The 20,320-nt window shown below is 41.8% G+C and overlaps 2 protein-coding genes across 2 annotated transcripts; both read right to left on the reverse strand.

Moving 5' to 3' along the window:
* On the reverse strand, positions 1-11,079 carry LOC143039572 (uncharacterized). The gene is made up of 2 exons (XM_076209798.1): positions 10,825-11,079; positions 1-7,821 (listed from the first exon to the last, which is right to left on the reverse strand). The coding sequence occupies exon 2, from the start codon at positions 7,553-7,555 to the stop codon at positions 959-961; it is 6,597 nt and encodes a 2,198-aa protein (XP_076065913.1). The 5' UTR covers positions 7,556-7,821; positions 10,825-11,079; the 3' UTR covers positions 1-958.
* Positions 11,080-17,713: 6,634 nt separating this feature from the next.
* On the reverse strand, positions 17,714-20,150 carry LOC143039573 (heat shock 70 kDa protein cognate 4-like). Its single transcript, XM_076209799.1, has one exon. The coding sequence runs from the start codon at positions 20,133-20,135 to the stop codon at positions 18,228-18,230; it is 1,908 nt and encodes a 635-aa protein (XP_076065914.1). The 5' UTR covers positions 20,136-20,150; the 3' UTR covers positions 17,714-18,227.
* Between the last annotated feature and the right edge of the window lie 170 nt (positions 20,151-20,320).

Genomic DNA, 20,320 nt, shown 5'->3' on the forward strand with positions numbered 1-20,320 from the left:
TGCAATTTGTAATTCTTTAATTAATATACAGCTGATCATTACACACTAAAAATGCTGTCAGCATTTGTAAAATACTGCAATATATATATATTGCAGTATTTTACAAATGACGCTAGAATATAATTTGCTTAAAAAATTATTTTACCAGTGTTTTTTTTCTGCAAAATACAAAATATATATATATTTTATTTATGGCTCTCATTAGCCACTATGAGAGCTTGTATCCTCCAAAGAGACCTGCTCTCTTACATAACCTCTTCTGGTAATATCCTTTTAACTTTAGACTGTATGAACTTATTATCATCATGTGGCGTGAGTGAGTATGAGGATGCCGACATTGGTGTCTTGATTATATCTATTTTGTAGTTGTAGCTGAGTGACCCCCATATTCTGTGAACTGGCTTGACCATATTCTCTGTGGTTATTAATAGAGAGTGAAAGAGAATGAGCAATACTGCTGTAACTTTATATCTTATAACATGAACATTATCATGCATCCTCACACATCAGGCAACTAATGCTGCCTGTGAGAATTTGACTTCTATTGAAGAGAGTATTAGTGATTGATCTGCAATGGGGAGCATGATCTGAAAAAAGTAGTGTATTCACTGATGCAGGCAGAACACTACAAGCAGTATGGCTGGAGGCATGAAGGATTTTCCCTGGCCTGCTAAAGCCAATAGTGAGTCATGAAATTTGGACCTAATATGTCATTACAACAAATTTCTGGAAACTCAAAGCCATTTATCTATGTACCACTCACCCCATAGATTTAGGTTGACTGTGCAACATCCCTTCACAGAGGAGGTAAGGGATGTATTACTCCCTCAGTCCAGATACATGGAAACCATTGGGCTTGCAGTGCCTGCCTTTTGGATTGTGACTATAGGCCAGTTACTTTATTGACATGGCAACCTTTATTGACATGGCAACCTTTACATACCTCAAGATACATATGCTAAGTTCCTATATGGAGCTTCAGGGTTCTTATCAAATTCCTCAGCTCTTGAGGAAGGTTGACAATCACATCTATACTGTTACTTATCTCTCCTTCCTGTGTAGGAACTCCAAGTTTATCAACCCCTTCCAGAAAATAGGTAACAACTTGGGCCAATACTTTTTCATTACCCTGGTATGTCTTCCACACAAACGTTGGTATATCTTCAGATTGTGAACCATGAATATCTAATGCCATGCTTATCATTTCTTCTTCATATGAAAAGTGGACTTTAAGCTTGTTGGTGCTTGGAAAAATTAAATCTTTGACCCAAGTGTGGCCTAGTGTCATAAGTGGTTCAACATCATCTAAAAAGTCAAATGTTACAAGCACTGATATCCTAGAACCCCCAGTGAATTTCAACCATTTTTTAAAATCATCAATAAAAGGAGTAATGTGACAAACACAACTTATTTCATAATTGTCAATTATCCTTAACATGCAGTTCTTATACCCAATATACTTCCATAAACTTTTACTATCTTCATTAATTTCAAAACTCATAATTTCAAACTCACATATGATATCAGCTTTAATTTTCTTCAACAAATCATTAACAAATTCATGAGCAAAATCCATGTAGTCTATGTGGCACAAGGAAAGAACCACATTCTTTACTCCTGAGCCTTGTATGCCATCCAAAAATAATCTTAGCACTTCCCCAATAATCTCAATATTTTCCAAGTTTGTTTTCCACTGGATATCAGGTGTCAAACTATTTCCAAATGAGCAGTTTACTGAAATTTCTTCATCTCTACAAGTCAACTCTATGATAACCTTGGCATCAGTCAACACTTCAGATTTTGAAGCCCATTTTTCACCAAATGTACAAACTGGTAGTTTCCTTAAGAATTCTTCCATATTCAAATGCAATACGAGTTTTGATTCCACAACTGTTTTGCAAATTTCTTCAAAGTCCCTGGTCAACATAACAAACTCTACATCATTATCCACAACAAAACAATCCACCTTCACAGACACAGACTTTATTAAGTCTGTGACTTCTCTGCTGATCTTAACTCTGCCCAAGTTCATAGCTAACTTATTTTCTAAGGACAGGATATCTATAACTTTATTTAATATCATAGGTGTAAGAGCCACAATATCAATATTTCCAAAATCTAAATTATTAACACCAATGCCAGCAAGTCTGACATGGTCAATGAAAGAAGCCAATATTTTTGCCCAAACAATTACATTACAACTCTTACTGTCTGCAAGCCATAGAATTTTTGGGACTTTCCCTCTATTATGGATACTACATTCAAGAGATAACTCTTGATCTCTGCAAGTCAATTTGACATCAAGATTTTCAGAACCTCCTAGAAACACCAAAGGGCTTAACCACATACGAACAAGCAAATCAAATGTTTCATCTTGTATGTGTTTTATACCTGCTACACAAAGCTTCAGCATGTGGTCTGGAAACATTCTTTGTAGTTTTTCATAATCTTTGACAAAAAGCAAAAGAGCATCTTCAGTAACAAGTATAAGTGTTCCAGTAATTTGAACTTGGGTGCCTTGGGAAGCAAGGAAATCTACCAACAATATCAATTCTGCATCTCCTACTACATCATGAATATGAATTACCTTTTCAAATGTAACACGAATGCTTTCAAGCTTCTCTTTAAAACTGTGACTGAATTCAAGTAAAGCAATTTCCTCAAATACTAAATGACAATCTTCCATCTTAACACCTGCTGCCTGAATACCTTTAAGAAATGGAATCAGAATTTCCAAAACAGTGGTCCAATCTTCATGACTACCATTCTCACAATCATCACTACTTAATTTCAGGCTCCAATCTTCATGACTATCATTCTCACAATCATCTTTACTTAATTTCTGTCTCCAAGTAATTTTTGGAACAAGAGGGGGCTCCTTCATAGAACAAACTATTTGAATGTCATTTATGGAACATGTCACACTTAAGTTAACACTGGTAGGGATATCCCCACTTTCAAGCCATTTACTTCCAAATAACTCCAAATCCAATATTTCTGGCATTTCATTTCTCTGAAGCTCAAACACCATATCATCCTTGACAAACATATTTTTCACACTACTCATATATTTACAAACTAGTGGTAAACTCTTACAGTTGAGTACTAGGCAATCAGTAATTTTTATCTCTGAGTCTTTATCTTGTACTTGTTTCATTAAATAAATTAAAGATATATCCATTAATGCCCTTGTAAATTCAGTCACTCTGCACAGTTTGAGAGGCACATTATACAGAAACCTTATAAATTCTTGAGTTTCAAATTTCATCAAATCTGAGTTGATAATTTCAATCTGGCTTAACTCTAAATTCCCTCCAGCTTCCTGGAAGCCTTTAAGAAAATATGGACATTCTTCAAACAAGAACACTGTAGAAACTACATTTTCTATGGAAAACAATTCCAATGTCTCTACTCTCTCCTCTAACTGAACACTGAAAATAATTGATCTAACCTCAGTGCTGCATTCACAAACAAGTTTAAGGGCACACCTACTTACATGGGGTAGCCTCTCTGTCCAATCCTGGACAAAAGATAGAAAGTTTATCTGTGAACCACTAAAAAATAGTTCCAATTTCAACTTTGGAATCAAATCCATCTTTCTTATCCATTCCATGTTCACCAACTGGTTATTTAAATCTTGTAACCTATCGATTGTAATACTTTCTAAATAGACTGATGAACCATTTTCAGTTATATATGTACACATCCTTTTAAAAGCATCAGTATCAACTGGTCCTCTGAAAATAACAGGCTCCTCCTCAACTGAGAAAGAAAGTACAGATAATAAATCAGCAATTACTTCAATCTGTATGCGATTCACTGCCAGAACACCAAAAGTCATTTGGCCCTTATGCATAGGTACAGAAGCCTTCCTAAATTCTTCAAGTAAGGCAGTAATGACTAAAACCAGATTCTTACCAGGACGTCTCTGTTGTAATATAAGAAAATGGAATGAATCCCAAGTTTGAACATCTATATTTAACTGAACACTATCCAAATAACCAGGCCCAGTACAACTTATGTGTAATCTTACTTTATGGATTGTGCCTAAGGTTGAGACCCACCTGTGACAAAACTGCTGGATTACAAAAGTGGATAATTGGGATTGATCACTAAATTTTAAAGTAATTCCGTATTCTTTATAAAGTCTCATAACTATACCTAGATTTTCTGTTATGACTTGCAAAAGCTCAGAATTATGTATTTCTATCTCTGGCAACTTATTTATTTTAAAGCCTCTCCTATCTAAGTATTCAACCATTGATACTATGCCTACATTAAAGTATGCATCTGCCATCAAGGTTACTCCACCCTCTAATACATCTTTCCCATTAGCTGGTGCCAAGTTTTCAATCATATTCATGAGTTCAGTATTGTAATGAAAACCATAAGGGAACAACAGATTACAATCTATTTGCGCACCTCTTCTTAAGCCTACTTTTTCCACTGCACTTACAACATCACTTGCACATTTATCTAAAATCTGTATATTACCTCCATGACGGCAATCAGTAGTTAGTGACATTATCCTGTATTCCTTTAAATTTGAGACAATGACAGAAATATCAAGGGTAGAATAATGTTGATTAATTTCAATATTGTACACAGTGTTCCCATTGTCTGATTGATTTATAAACCTCTTTGCCCACTTATGTGCAAGGCAGTGAATTGGTATTTCAGCATCTTGAATTACATGCACAGTTATATCACAACCAATTACATCAAACAATGTCTGCATGCGAAAAATATAATCACACTCTGAAATGTAAACTTTTCTTATTCTTAGAGATGAATGCCTCTCTTTAACATTCTGTGCAAAAGTTAAAAAACCATCATCAATGTTAGCAGAATCTAGTGATATGATCTCAGGAAGAGAGAGGGGGAACTGTGATATCATATTAGAAACTATATGAATGTTTACATTATCTAACATTGGGACATCACCCTCTAATACTAAAGATCCCTTTTGAAGAGATATACCAGCTTTCTGTATACCTGATAAGAAGTTTAAAAAGATATTTCCTTCAAAAAAAAGTGTAATTTGAGGCACTTGTTCTTCCTCGTTTACTTTCACATTTATATCTAAATACTTTATATGGATTGCTATTGATGCTTCTGATTTGTTTCCAATTTGTGAAGCCCATATCTCACCAATTTGCCTGGCTATGTTTGTATTATTTAACTGGTGAATATCAATAGTATTGCATCCCATCAATTCCTTGAAAACTTTTGGATCAAAATCTTCACCAGTGAAATAACATCTTAGATTCAAAATGACATTCTGCTTTTTTAAAGCTGGAATAATTTCTGTGTAGGATCTGATTCTTGACCCAGAGTATTCTAGAGAAATTTCACTAGGAACTGAAACATCTATGTTCTGAAGAACAATGTGCAGCTGTTCCAGAGAATCACGGTCAGAGTTCAAATAAATCCTTTTTGGTATGTTATGTTGGGAAATTAGTTTCTTGGCAATCTTTCTGCCAATCAAACTACATTCTGTTTCTCTCAGTATAAGTCCACTTATGAAAAATGAATTCAGTGTATCATTTCTATCATCATAAATGATATTTAGAAGATGAGCTACCTTCTCCATGTTCACATAATCTGGTTCAGGCTTTTGCAAATGCATCAACCCAATAGCATGGATGAGTGTACTACCAAATGGCCTATTGTTTAGTGTTGTCTCAAATCCTGGGGGAACTATATTTCCCTTATAACATTCATGAACAAAGTAACCTGCTAAAACTTCCTGGAGAGATTTGTGAGGGAAAACCCAAACTTTTCTTCTGGCTGTTTGGACAACTGGTTTTTCATAATGAAGAAGAGATGAAAGAGCTTGAGTTGTGTCTATATCTGGTGAACATGCTTTCTGAATTCTTTCTATCCCTCCCTCATCAATACAGGATTGAAACTTTCTGAGTTGAATGTATGCCTCCCTACTGAGCTCACTCAGAAACTTGTTATAGCAATCATTCAAAATCTCATCAAAATGCTTGCTACAACCATGTTGCAATCTTTTTGCAAGCCTACAAAGATTCAGTCTAACAAGTTCCAGATACAAACTGGTGATTGAATGAATACCATGGACCTTAGACTCGTCCTCAAGCCAAAGAAGCACAATTAAGGACAGTGTCAGAGGTAAATGTAAACTACTCCGAATAGCTTCTTCAATATTATCCAAGTATGTTAGGAAAGCATTCATCTTAGATGTCCTTTCAGAAACATCAATAACCAAGTTACTAAATAGCTTCAGAATGTATTCCTTCTTTTTTGCTTCCTCAAAGCCATATATATTGATGGTAAGAGGTGTGCTGCATCTGGTATTTATTTTTATAAGTTCCATGGCACCCTTCATGAATTCTGGCCGACTTGTAACAATCACTCGGGTTTGTGATGGCCAATTCAGGGCTTCTTGAAAAAGTTGCTGCATCTTTGGATCAGCCTCATCAAAGCCATCAAATATGAAAAGATTTCTGCATTTCTTTAGTACAGGTGAAATATCATTATACTCTAGTTTGCTACAGGCATCTGGCATAAACTCATTTCTAATATAATTGACTAGTGATATAGCCCTACTATAGCGACACTGTATCAAGTACAGAAAGTCAACATCTTTCATACCCTCAATTGCCATAGGATCTTGACACCAACTATACAAAAGATAACTACATAAAGAAGTTTTACCAGCACCAGTAACTCCATTTATGCATATAATACGTGGCTCGGAGCCATCACTATCCTGTAAAACAAGAAGCTTCTCAATATCTACTGTATTGGATGTTTCTAATTGTAAAGATGTGTACACTTTATTAATTTCTATTTCTTTGGAAATACTTTCATTAGACCATGGGATGGGAGATATGACCCAAGCACCTTCATACAATTCAAAAAGTTCTTTCTGACCCTCTGAAAGGATCACCTTTCTCAAAGCCTTCTGGGTTTCTTCAAGACTTAGTTGATACTCCTGAATACTGCTGAGGGGCAATGGAGATCTAAAAATACTCCAAATTTCCTTTGTCGCTGCTCCACTTTCAAGGCTCATGTCCTTCCCTAACTTTTCACCTACTTTTACAAACACATTTTCCAAAAATTCTATTATATCAGTGAAGAAACTTTCTAACTCGGCATCTGAAAGTGATACAAGATTATGAACAACATGATTCCTTATATTCTTAAGTTTAGTTAAAGAGTACTCTAAACAGTCTTGATCATCTGTATCTGAAGTCCACTTGACATTCCCTTTAGGTGCAAGTCCACATATTTGTTGGAGCAACTTGTATAAAAGAGTGATATCCATCTCTTCCCAAGGAACACCATTTTCCAGCAAATTCCTGTCATCTTCATTGAACACATTTTTGTAGGCCTTACTATTATATTTAAGGGTCTCCTTACAATACTGCTTCACTGGAACAAACTCACACTTGTTCAGCAGTCCAACAATACTCCCCAGAGCCCTGGCAACTGGGCCTGTCTTCCGTATTGCACCAAACAATTTGAACACATTCTTATCCTCTACATGAAAGTATCCAGAATATGCTGGTACCTGAGACGCCATAGTCTCGATCACCTAAACCTCACATCAATTACTGAATACATACTTCATATTTAGCCATAAACTTCTGAAAGTTATATTCCCATTTTGCAGTTATAGTCTTTAGTTTTATTCTTAATTCATCTTCATTTAAACTTCTATATGCAACTGATGTCCAAGTACTGAGATCTTTTATTCAACTTCTGAATTTATCAATGTCGAAAAAGAAAAATGGATTCATACACTCATCTACTGCTGATACTCGTGTAGATTGTATGTCTTTCCTCAACCTGCAAAAAGAGAACTGAATTTATTAAAATACATAGCATTATTTAGTATCCTGAACACAAATATGGCACAAGAGTAGTAAACTTCTATTCTTTATGATAATCTACTTTACATAAAGAAATGAGAACAATATAGATTAGGTTTCTAAAAATACATTTTGTCATATGATAACTGGAATTACAAACTGAATTCTTTTTCTATCCTGAAAAGCAAAGCAATTGAAAATCACCATCCTTACAATGAGTGAAGAAAGACTAGTAAAAGAGGTATGGAAGGCAGATGTGGAGGGAGTGAACATGAAGGGACATCCTAGGATGAGATGGATGGATGGGGTGAAGGGGGCTTTGGGGAAGAGGGGAATGTCTGTTGAGGAAGGACAGGAGAGGACAGAAGACAGGGATGAATGGAGAATGGTTGTATATGGAGGATGTTGTGATGCATGAGATGGAATGGGTGGGGGGATGGGGGGTGAGGTAGTATGTGTGAGCAAATTTTGACGCAGCCGGAAGGAATTTCTCCCCGTCTTCTCCTTTATGCATGGGGGGATGGAGAGGGGGGGGGTCGCCGATCAAGGTGCAGGGAGGACCCGTCATCCAGGAGGTGCTAAGATGTGAGGGAGGGTGGAGGGGTGTGGAATGTATTCAGGGATGGAATGATTGGGAATGATTTTATGCCTTTTCCTTTTTGGCTACCTCCCTTGTAAGGGGGAAAAAGCCTTGGTATATGTATGTGTACAAGGGAGGTAGCCAAAGTCAAAAGGCATGATTCCACTCTCAAACATTCCACCCCCATTCACCACCCCTCCCTCCCTCCCTCTCATCTACGACGCTTCCTTTAATTGGTGACCTCCCTCTCCATCCCCTCATACAGTAACAATGGGGAGAAATTCCTTCAGGCTGTGTCAGAATATCATCTACACATAACCACTCCCTAACCCCCTCATCCCCCACCTACTCCCACTGTATTGACTATTGGGAATCAATTTATCTATAAATCAAAGGTTTCTTCCTCCTTACAAGGGAGATAGCCAATTTAAAGGCATGCACCCACTTCCATCCATTCCACTCTCATCTTTGCTCCTCCTGGATGAAGGGCCATCTCTGTCTCCTGCTCACTGCCCAGGTCAGAGGCAATGCAGCAAGACACAGTACATCCACATCAAGGCCACTTCACTTAATGAGTGACCCCACCTCTATGTCCCCTCATGCAGAAAATAGAGAAGACAGGGATAAATCCCTTTGCAATGCACCAAAATATTATCCACACACAACCACTACCCATTCCCCCCCCCCTCACTTCCTTGCTTGACTGACAAAGAAGAGAGAAGATGGGGAGAAAATCCCTTCAGGCTGTATCAAAGTATCATCCATACACCTGCAGCCATTCTTTACTCATCTCTAGTCCCTGCCTCCTCCCTTACTTTCTCAACACGGTCCCCTCTTGCTCAAAACCTGTCTCACCCTTTCCATCCATCTCATCCTTGATGTCCTTAAGTTCACCCCTGCCTTCCACACCTCTTTTACTAATTTTTCTTCACTCATTCTTTCCATGTGTCCAAACCATCTTACTACTCTTTTATGGACCCTATATGCCAGCTTCTTTTCCACCCCTGCTCTCCTCCTCATTTTTCACTCTATCCAACTTTGTAACCCCCACCATACTTTTGAGACACATATGTAAACTATACAGGCACTCCTCCAGTACTCTGGCACTCTCGTCTCCCTTAGACACACATTAAACAACCTAGCTAGTCAATGATTACAGTACCTCCATTAACTCTCCACATTGAATTTTTTCCTGGCACTCCAAACTTCCCAACCACTCCATCTATTGGTTCAGCCCCTAATCTAGCATTGAGATCTCCCAATACTACTACAGTGACTAACTTCCCAAGACTCTCTAAGCACTCATTTAAATCTATACGAAAACTCTCCCTTTCCACTCTTCTCATTACCAGACTCATATGCCTTTACGAAGACCTACATCTCCCATTCCAGTTTCACTTTCACCCTCCTTTGCCTCTTCACTCCCAACACCCTCCCCACTATACCACCAAACTCAAAATCACCCCCGCCTATTGGCTGTAAGTACAATCTAAAAAAAAATTAAGGTGGTAGTGGTGAGGAGCTTATACCAGGATCTATGTAGCTGCAGCTGAAAACATCACCTTTGCCCAATGTGTTTGGAATGTTGGGTTAGGTAACAGTCTCTGCTAGAAATTGGAGAGTGCAAAATTTGAACCCACAGCTTGGTGAATGCAAGACTAGCATACCTCTGATTAAGCCATAAGATGAAATACATGCTTGATATGTATAATGAAACAAAAACTGAGTGAGGTGCATGGCACTATCTTAAACTTTAGTTTATTATTTCGAAATATAAAACTTAAAGATGCAAATTTGGCTTTAAAGAGTAGCTTGCAATGATTACCAACACAAGTGTTAATTCCTGTAAGGCATAAATATCATATATTCAATTGTAAACTAAAACAGCCTCTGTTATTATCAAGAAGAAAAGATGATGTAATGTAAAATATGAGTTATCTAAAATAATTATAATAAAAAGAGAATGGGTGGACTTATGCATCTTCAGCATCAATAATTTCATCAGCTACGAATTAATATCTCAAATGCAGGGTAAAATTACAGAAGCATGCAAGCATAGATATTACATGAAATTTTATGTTGGCCGATAGCTCTTAACCTAACGTACCTATTCCATAGATAAATCTTTGAAATACAAAAAACCAAAGAAGTGAAAAATGTGATTGCGTGATTCTGAAATAGTAACCACAGCAGAATAGAAAACTAATGGGATTACTGTCCAATGTGAATGTGTCGATGAATGAGATGGTGAAACGATTTTCTATGTCCATCTCGCACTACTCCTGCAATTAAGTAGAAATCACTGGGCCTATAAAAATCATATTAGCACGTAATATGATCTTCAAATGCATGCTAATTAAAGTTATTGAATAAGAATAGTATGGCAAGACTTCATTATACCTTGGTTTTAGTTTAAAGCGTTTTTTCTTGATACTATGTGAAATAAATACATTTTACATAAATCCTTTACTAATTATTCTTTCATTGATTGTTTGTTCTTGTATATTATTTATTTTCAGTTTTCGTCCTGTCACAATCTATACAACTACGTCGTACTACTGTTATGCTGGTGTGACACGGGCAATTGAAACTGAAAAAGACACGAGCTGCACCACTTTCAACATCTTCATTAACATTGTCGTTGTCATTCACTCTTTAGCCGAGATCTCACTGTGCCTCATGCAAATTTACATGTAGCAGGTGGTGGTGTTGAATGCTGAGATGTCACCACGCTGATGTACATAATGTGTGGGCATGAGTTAAAGAATACCAGTCTCACGGATGCAACTTTTATTTACATAATTGGATAGCTCCTATCATTCTGAGTATATTAAACCCCCCAAACAAGTACCGCATAGTACTATAACAGTAACGTCAGTAACGATTTTTAACCATTGTGTTTTTGGTGGGGTCTGAGGTGGAGAAAGCATAATGGCACCCAACCTAAAAATTCTTGCAGAAGTGTTGCCAGTGCAGTGAATAGTGAAAACATAAAATTTTGTTATCTTAAGGTGGCTACAATCTTTCACACTGGCATGTTCCCATAAAAAAAAAAAAAAAACCGGCATATGTAAAGTTGTTTGTCATTCTCATAGATGCAATTATATCTATATAAATGGATAGCCACTATCATTCTGAGTATTCTGACACCATAAATAAGTACCATAAGTTAATGGTAATGTAGCGATGATACTGTGGTGAAGAGAAGGAGGTTTTGGTGAGTTCGTCTTCTTTATTGTGGAGTACGAGCGAATTGATTTTACATGCGGCGGGAGCCGATATATATACCGCGTGGTGCGTAATTACATAATTGCACTATATTAGGTTAGGTCGGGTTAAGCAGGGTCGCACTGTTAGAGAAACGTCAGGTCGTGAGCGACATCACGCGCGTTCCATGCCACGTGATCATCGTGGTGTGTACAGCAATGTCAAGTAACGTTTTTTTTTTTAACGTTTCTTTAGATTGGTTACAATTTAGGACGAGGGGATCATATGAGAGGTACAAAGTAAAGAGAAGAGAAGTAAGGCATACGATAAAGGAGGCAAAGAGAGGAGCAGATGTAGAGTGGGGTAGGAGTATGATGTCATAAAATTGGTTTGTGATACACAACCTACTAACTTTTTTTTCAACTGCTTTCAAACCATAGTTACAAAATACTTTCGCTCAAGGGCCTAGCCGACATAGGTTTCGTAATTTTTCGTCTCCTTTCGACCTTTTTAGGCTATCAATCTCCTCTACTCTATGATATTGCCGGAACTCTTAAAGCCTTTAGCAAATACTTCTTGATATTTTTCCTTCTTATCTTCATTAACTGTTGTGCCAATTTGGCAGTCAATTGCAGTGCCTTAACGAGTTTAAGAGAGACTTCTAATTGCTCAGGAAATCCCTCCCCCCTCCTTGTTCAAAGTGTCTATATGTGCCTGCGAGCAAAGATGCGACTGTTTTATTAATAGTGGGATTCCACTACCTCTCAGTTTTCTGTTTCTCCCTGTAATTGTAACCTGTTACTTATGATTAAGAATTTGTGTATTTCACCCGATTGTTACCGTTTGAATGGACTCCATGATGGTTTCACACCCCAACCCCCTGCGCGCCCGCCATTCATTGTTTAGGCTAGTTTTAATTAGGCTAGTTAGGATCATATCGTCCTCTCTCGTGATTAGTGAATACCTCAAAGGACAACTAGAAATTATTCAGTTCCCACGTGTACGTTACACTGCATTCTCTACGGAACTATTGATTCGAAATTAAGAAGTGCCGGCCACTGTGTATGCCACACGCTGTATGGGCAAGCAGTGACCCGATGCCCGCTGAAACCCGGCAGTTCAGCTTGAGTTCACACGAAGTGAAATGGGACATGTGTCCTCGGAAGATCCAAATGTGCCTTATGCTCTCTTAGAGAGATCATCGCAAATTCCAATCATGACTTTGACCCGTTTAATCACCGTCAGGCCCTACTCTAGTGATTCAGGTGCAAAACCCCCCGGGGACCTATTGAACCGGGGACTGTGATACGAGTGATGCCCCGTTGAGTTGTGGACAGTGGCACTTGACGCCCCGACGCCTGTGAGAACAGGCTTGATCGGTGTTATCGCGAGTTTCGCCTGCTGGGAACACTCACCGCGTTTAAACTGTTTGCTGAACCACAGGCGAGACACCAGGAACAGAAAGGAACTTTAAGCCGGTGTAGGGAAACTGAAAAATGCCTTCAGGATCAGACCCACGTCCCGCGACGAGGCGCCACCCATGAGGAGCGACATGAGGCCCGTCGCCCTCCGAGCTGTGTGTATCTGCAGATAGCAGCCGCATCCTGCATAAGTGAAGACATCCAGCCATATGAGGATGTCACGTGGGTCACGTGACGAGACTTGGAGGGCTGTCGGCGCGGACGTCTCATCCCCCGCTGACCACGTGATTTGGCCCGAGACGAAGCTTGGTGGTGGTGAGCCAGTGCACCTGACCTGCCGAGGAAGGTGGCGTGAGGTCATGCTTGGGTTTCAGGCCTGCCAACTGGTCACTACGGGGTCACTACCGTCGTTACGCGCATGCGCAGATCGCCACCACCCACTCTCCCTCACCCTCCCGGATGTATAAGAGGGAAGGACAGGAGGGATAGCACACACACCTTACGGCCGTCTGCCGTTGAGGGCGGACCCCCCCCCTCCCCTCCCAGTTCCACGGAGGGAGGGCACCAGGACAGAAGGAGGACACCTTACGGCCGTCTGCCGTTGAGGGCGGACCCCCCCCCTCCCCTCCCAGTTCCACGGAGGGAGGGCACCTGGACAGAAGGAGGACACCTTACGGCCGTCTGCCGTTGAGGGCGGACCCCCCCTCCCCTCCCAGTTCCACGGAGGGAGGGCACCAGGACAGAAGGAGGAGACAGACTTTACGGCCGTCTGCCGTTGAGGGCGGACCCCCCCCTCCTCCCAGTTCCACGGAGGGAGGGCACCGGGACAGAAGGAGACCACGAGGAGCAGGACACAAGGAGGCGACGTGCGCCCGTCCACCAGGACAACAAAGGGGACTCGTCGGACCAGGACACAAGGAGGAGACGTGCGCCCGTCCACCAGGACAACAAAGGGACTCGTCCGGAAGAAGGAGACTACGCTCGAGGAGATCCTCGCGCCCGCAGTGCGAGGAGTGGTGTAGTATATCTGTAGACTTGTAGTCTTGTAGTCTTGTAGACATCACGCTGGTGATATTTTTTTATATATGTGTTTGAGAAGTAGATAGGATAGTGCTCTGTGTTATATCCAATAAAAACACGTGTTGTGTTACCTTGGTGTTTCTTTCTCTCTCGCCCGAATTCTCAATAATACCGAGTATACGAAAACCTTTATTTGTACCCCCCTGACAGAGGACGAGAACAGGGAGCCCAGTATCCCCGGAGAGACTTATGGAATTCACAGAGGTATTTTCTATATATATTAGTTAGCGCAGCGCAGGGCTAGACAGGCATAATACATAAGTTAAATTTGCTATTTAATTCTACTTAAATCTCTTAAAATATTCCAATTGCATGTCAGTACCTTCACTGTGAAATTAACGTCAATAAAAAACATTATAGCATGTTTTATTTGATTAGCCTATTTTGTGAACCACCGTATGGATTGTCACACACACATCCTTTGTTGAGATACATGCGAGTCGTGAAGGGAGCGCGCATGGTCCCGGTCGGGGACTCGAATCTCCTGGATTTTGCTCCCACTGCTGCTATCCCCCTTCGCCAATTCACCAAAGCGTGAGAATTATCATGCCCTCAATTCTCACGCCCCCACAACCACCACCTCCTCCTTCCACTGTCCAGGGATTTTATGACATGACAAACTTTTGAAAGTAATGAAAAATGTTTGGAAAGAAATTAAAAGTGGAAGAGGAGGCGAATCAAGTAGAGAAGAAAAAGTAAAGGGTGCAGATGGTTAGAGGATAATGGAAGTGAAGGCAGTGAGAGTAATGTGGGCAGAGTATTTTAATGAGTTGCTAAATGTGAAGGAGGATAGGGAGGGAAAGGTTGTGTGGTGCCGTTGGCGTTGGAGGTTATAATTAATAAATGTTATTATCTTTCAATTGATGAAAGGAAGGGCAAGATATTTACAACGTCTCATGTAGAATAGTATTTAATCAAGAGCACCTCCTATGGGAAAAATAGAATATATCCATATAATGGTGACTTGGGAAATATGATATCAAACCTAATGGCTGAGTAGGTATCGCTGCCACCACCCAAGTCAATTATATGTATATATATTATCTGTAATTGGAGCTACTCTTCATTAAACCATATTTCATTCCATTCTCCTCCCTTAAGGTTGGGTAATGAAAGGATATTTCGAAGTTTCTATCCATTGATTATTAAATTGTAGCAAAATATATGTGGACCCTATTCGATGGTCATTAACTTGTTACAACAACAACAAAAATAGTAAGAATACATATGTGGATCTTATTCAATTGTCATTAAATTGTAACAACAGATAATAGTAAGAAAAATAAAATATATATGGCTCTTATTCAATAATTAAGGTACTCAACAAAATATATGTAGGTCTTGATCAACTATTACAGTAACTTAACTGACTTAGGATTAATTACCTGAACATTCGAGGTAGCTTATGACGCAGTTATTGAGGCAATGGGGATTCAACGCATTGGCATTCTAAGTAGGTCATGGGCGTGGACGGGGGCTTGGTTATTACGATCCAATCTTCTGGCCACTAAGTGCCCAACTCGTTTACTTCTATCAAAACCTAACCTCAGATCTACAAAGTCCTTAGTAGAGAATGATTTCGAGCAAAATTTCACTTATTTTCACGACAGCTTCACCCGAAGGATACGTTATTCCTTCAATCACCTACACAACATAACAAGTGTTTTGTTTAGGAAGGTTTAGTGTAGTAACACATTTGTAAAATATGACTTATTGACCCACTGTCGGAGGATAAGATGGACACAAAACCTGTATATTTCGACCACTATCTGTGGTCCTCTTCTGATAGTAGTAGAAATATACAGTCTTAAGTATTTGTTTACACTCCCTCAACCCATTTTTTCTCTTTTATTTTTGCCACACATCTTCTGTCGTAGCATTTCTTTCCTTTGTGCATTTTTCTTTGTCATTCTAATGCGTATTTTTGTTCTACTATTGTGTTGTGAATAGTTTTAAGATAATCCATTTCTTCTCTATATCAGCATCTTTTTTAACTTTTATAGAATAACAAACAACGGGTTGCGCCCGAACCCGCTACGCGGATGCTCGGCCCTTCGGATGAGCTCGCTTCGCTCGCAGCCAATCAGTCGTCTCCGTTGCCGTGACGTCACCGCTCTCGGCCCATCAGTCGTCTCCATTGCCGTCACATCACCACTCTCGGCCAATCGGCCGTCGCTATTGCCGTGACGTCACCACTCTCTCAACCAATCAGGGACATGAGGGGACGTGTACCTTTGAGGGATTTCCGGCGGAAATGAGCAGATATGACATGTTCTATTTTATTTGGTATAAAATAAAGTCTACCTTTCAAAATTTCATCTTCCTTGTCTGTCTATAAGGTAAATGGATGTGTGTGTGTGCGCGCGTGCGTTTGAGTGTGTGTCTAATTGTAGTGTGCAGGAAAAGAGCAATGCTCGTGAGATTCAGTTTTATACTCTCCAATTGATCATACCTAGCCTCATACAGTTCCAGCTTAATCTACATCCTTGATTTCCAATTATCATTTCTAGCTTTTATTTCATGTATTGCTCCAGCTTGGGTTATATCACCTTCTAAGCTATTACAATTAGGTCTATCTATGCATCTGTATGAAAAACGATCTCTTCACATCTTATGAACATACATTCTTAATTTGTTCTTATGACCTCTTCTCCCTAAACAAGAGATCTCTTCTGTCAATGTAATCTATCCCTTTTAGTAACCTAAATAATGTAATCATATCTCTTCTATCTTTCATTATTTTCAGACCCAGCGCCTTTGGTCTCTCATATGGTTTCTCTGACAGGCTGGGAACCAGTTTGGTTGTTACTTTTTATATTTTCTTGATTTTACATGTTAGGCAGTTGTCTTCGCTAGGAACGATCGACAGTTCACGACGCCTCACAACATTACCGCGGTCCAGTCGGGTCGCATAATGTGAGTCCCCTTGGATGACCGACCTTGCGCATCTGGTCGGTGAGGTACGACTTCAGCAGCGTCGACACCTCTCCCAGCGGCCAGTTAGCGCACGGAACGTGACTAACACGGTGAATATAAGGCGAAGGGAAATCGAAGTCAATGACCCCCCTCGGAACACCACCTTACGAGCATCAGCGCCACCCCTGCCTAAAACTTATTAATTTTCCCCAACTGCCGACACGTGAGCGAGCCCAACATCTTCACTACAGAAGCCACTTCTCGGTGCCCATCTCATATTCCTAAGCTGCGGCCCTGCGGGCCGCGCTTTTACAAAGAGATACCCATTCACAATAGACATCTTTCTCCCATCAGTGTTTCACTTCTGAGGCCCCAACTTGGGCCTCCCTTCATCCTGACATGTGACATCCCCATGGACACCAGTGCACATCATCTTGGGATGTCCATCTTGTGTCGGAGAAGGGGTTGTGCGAATTTTGCATATCTCAGACACTTGCCTCACGCAGGATATATGTCGTCATTTTAAGATGGAGACGTACCTTTCTCTTCATAGGTGGGTGCGCGTCACAATGACTTAAAAGTTCCTGCGTAGCAAATTGGGGATCAAACATCGCTGTCTTTTGGCAAGCCATACTTTCTAACAGAAGGGAATGTAAACGATGATGAACAGTTACACAGATTTATTTCACACTTCAGCTGGAGTAAGTTGAACTGTGATGATTGGTTCAGGTACATTCGTTAAGATGTGCAGTGAATGTAGTTTCTGTTGTTCATGTGAAATAAAATCACAAAAAAAAAAAAAAAAATGAGGCAGGAGATCACCAGCCTTGTGATGCTTTATTTCTATATAGAAAACGCCTCATAATACGTTCGGGCGAAGACATATTTGAAAGTAAATCTTTGGGTAAAACATGGACAGATTGCAGATTTGAGAGAACAATAGAAGCCCATATCAGGAATAGAAGAACTTCCTCAGTCCTCTACACACAGCGAAAGAAAAGGGAGTGGGGGCTGATAGCTTTACAGGTGTTTCTTCCTTGCTGCCTATATTGATTAGTAAAACATTGCATAGCAACTAAATGAACATTCCACGTCTACACAACATTGCCGTGAAACGTCTTCTTTCTACAGTTGTAGAAGAAAGGAAGGCAGGGCAGGGCAGGGCAGGGCAGGGCAGATTTAATCTACCTCCTCAACAGTGGGTCCACCACTGGTACCCTGAGCCCCTCCTGCCGACGCACCCGCTCCGTGGATCTTGGAGGCCAGGGGCCGCCAAGCTTGCTCGAGCTCCTTGAGTTTATCCTCGAATTCGTCCTTCTCTGCCAGCTGGTTGGCATCAAGCCAGGTGAGCGTCTGGTCAGCCAGCCTGATGACGTGATCCTTCTCGTCGGCGGAGACCTTGGAGGCCACGCCGTCCTCGGACAGGCTGCTCTTGACGGTGAAGCAGAAGGACTCGAGTCTGTTCTTGACCTCGATCCGCTGGCGCTGTTTCTCGTCCTCCTCCTTATACTGCTCAGACTCGTTGACCATGCGATCGATCTCCTCCTTGGACAGTCGCCCCTTGTCGTTGGTGATGGTGATCTTGTTGGTCTTGCTGGTGGACTTGTCGGTGGCCGATACGTTCAAGATGCCGTTAGCGTCGACGTCGAAAGTCACCTCAATCTGGGGCACACCTCTTGGTGCGGGCGGGATCCCCGTCAGCTCGAATTTGCCGAGGAGGTTGTTGTCTTTGGTCATGGTGCGCTCGCCCTCGTACACCTGAATGAGCACCCCGGGCTGGTTGTCCGAGTAGGTGGTGAAGACCTGCGTCTGCTTGGTGGGGATGGTGGTGTTCCTCTTGATGAGGGGCGTCATCACGCCACCTGCTGTCTCGATGCCCAGGGACAGCGGGGCCACGTCCAGGAGGAGTAGGTCCTTCACTCCTTCAGATTGGTCGCCATGAAGAATGGCGGCCTGGACGGCCGCCCCATAGGCCACGGCCTCGTCGGGGTTAATGGACTTGTTGAGGTCCTTGCCGTTGAAGAAATCCTGGAGCAGTTTCTGCACCTTGGGGATTCGGGTTGACCCTCCCACGAGGACGACGTCGTGGATTTGGCTCTTGTCCACCTTGGCGTCCCGAATGGCCTTCTCAACGGGCTCGAGTGTCCCGCGGAAGAGGTCCGAACAGAGCTCCTCGAAGCGAGCGCGCGTGATGGATGTGTAGAAGTCGATGCCTTCGAACAGGGAGTCGATCTCGACGCTGGCCTGGGTGGAGGACGACAGCGTCCTCTTGGCGCGCTCGCAGGCCGTCCTCAGGCGACGGACCGAGCGCTTGTTGGTCCGGAGGTCCTTCTTGTACTTGCGCTGGAACTCTTGCACAAAGTGGTTGACGAGTCGGTTGTCGAAGTCCTCGCCTCCCAAGTGCGTGTCCCCGGCTGTTGACTTGACTTCGAAAATGCCGTCGTCTATGCTCAGAACAGATACATCGAAAGTGCCTCCGCCCAGGTCGAAGATGAGGACATTACGCTCGCCCCCACCCACCTTCTTGTCGAGCCCGTAGGCGATGGCAGCCGCCGTGGGCTCGTTGATGATGCGAAGAACGTTGAGTCCAGCGATGGTGCCGGCGTCCTTGGTGGCCTGCCTCTGCGAATCGTTGAAGTAGGCGGGCACGGTGACGACAGCGTCCCGCACAGTCTTGCCCAAGTAGGCCTCGGCCGTCTCCTTCATCTTGGTCAGCACCATGGATGACACCTCTTCCGGGCTGAAGGTCTTAATCTCGCCACGGAACTCGACCTGGATCTTGGGCTTGCCTCCGTCGTTCAGCACCTTGAAGGGCCAGTGCTTCATGTCCGCCTGCACCGTCGTATCGTCGAACTTACGCCCGATGAGCCTCTTGGCGTCGAACACGGTGTTGTTGGGGTTCATGGCCACCTGGTTTTTGGCCGCGTCACCGATGAGGCGCTCCGTGTCCGTAAAGGCCACATACGAGGGTGTCGTCCGGTTGCCCTGGTCGTTGGCGATGATCTCCACCTTACCATGCTGGAACACTCCGACGCATGAGTAAGTCGTGCCCAGGTCGATGCCGATTGCAGGAGCTACAGCTGCCATCTCGACGTCCTACCTGCCGGGCAGAGGCAACACACCTTCGTTAGCATTGAGGAACACGAAAACTGGGGAACCCCGTAGAAAGGAAGACAACATCCCATCCATACTTCGTTTATTTGCTTGGGCACTTAGTTATATATACCCTGGGGCGGGAGGCAGGCTTTACTTTTGCAACATTATGCAGGTGA

The sequence above is a fragment of the Oratosquilla oratoria genome, chromosome 26, assembly GCF_046742065.1.
Source record: "Oratosquilla oratoria isolate Oo_2021 chromosome 26, ASM4674206v1, whole genome shotgun sequence".
In the NCBI taxonomy this organism is placed as follows: domain Eukaryota; kingdom Metazoa; phylum Arthropoda; class Malacostraca; order Stomatopoda; family Squillidae; genus Oratosquilla; species Oratosquilla oratoria.

Bases quoted from the DNA above. Each gene is read 5' to 3' on its own strand.
- LOC143039573 (XM_076209799.1), bottom strand. From the start codon at position 20,135: ATGGCAGCTGTAGCTCCTGCAATCGGCATCGACCTGGGCACGACTTAC.
- LOC143039572 (XM_076209798.1), bottom strand. From the start codon at position 7,555: ATGGCGTCTCAGGTACCAGCATATTCTGGATACTTTCATGTAGAGGAT.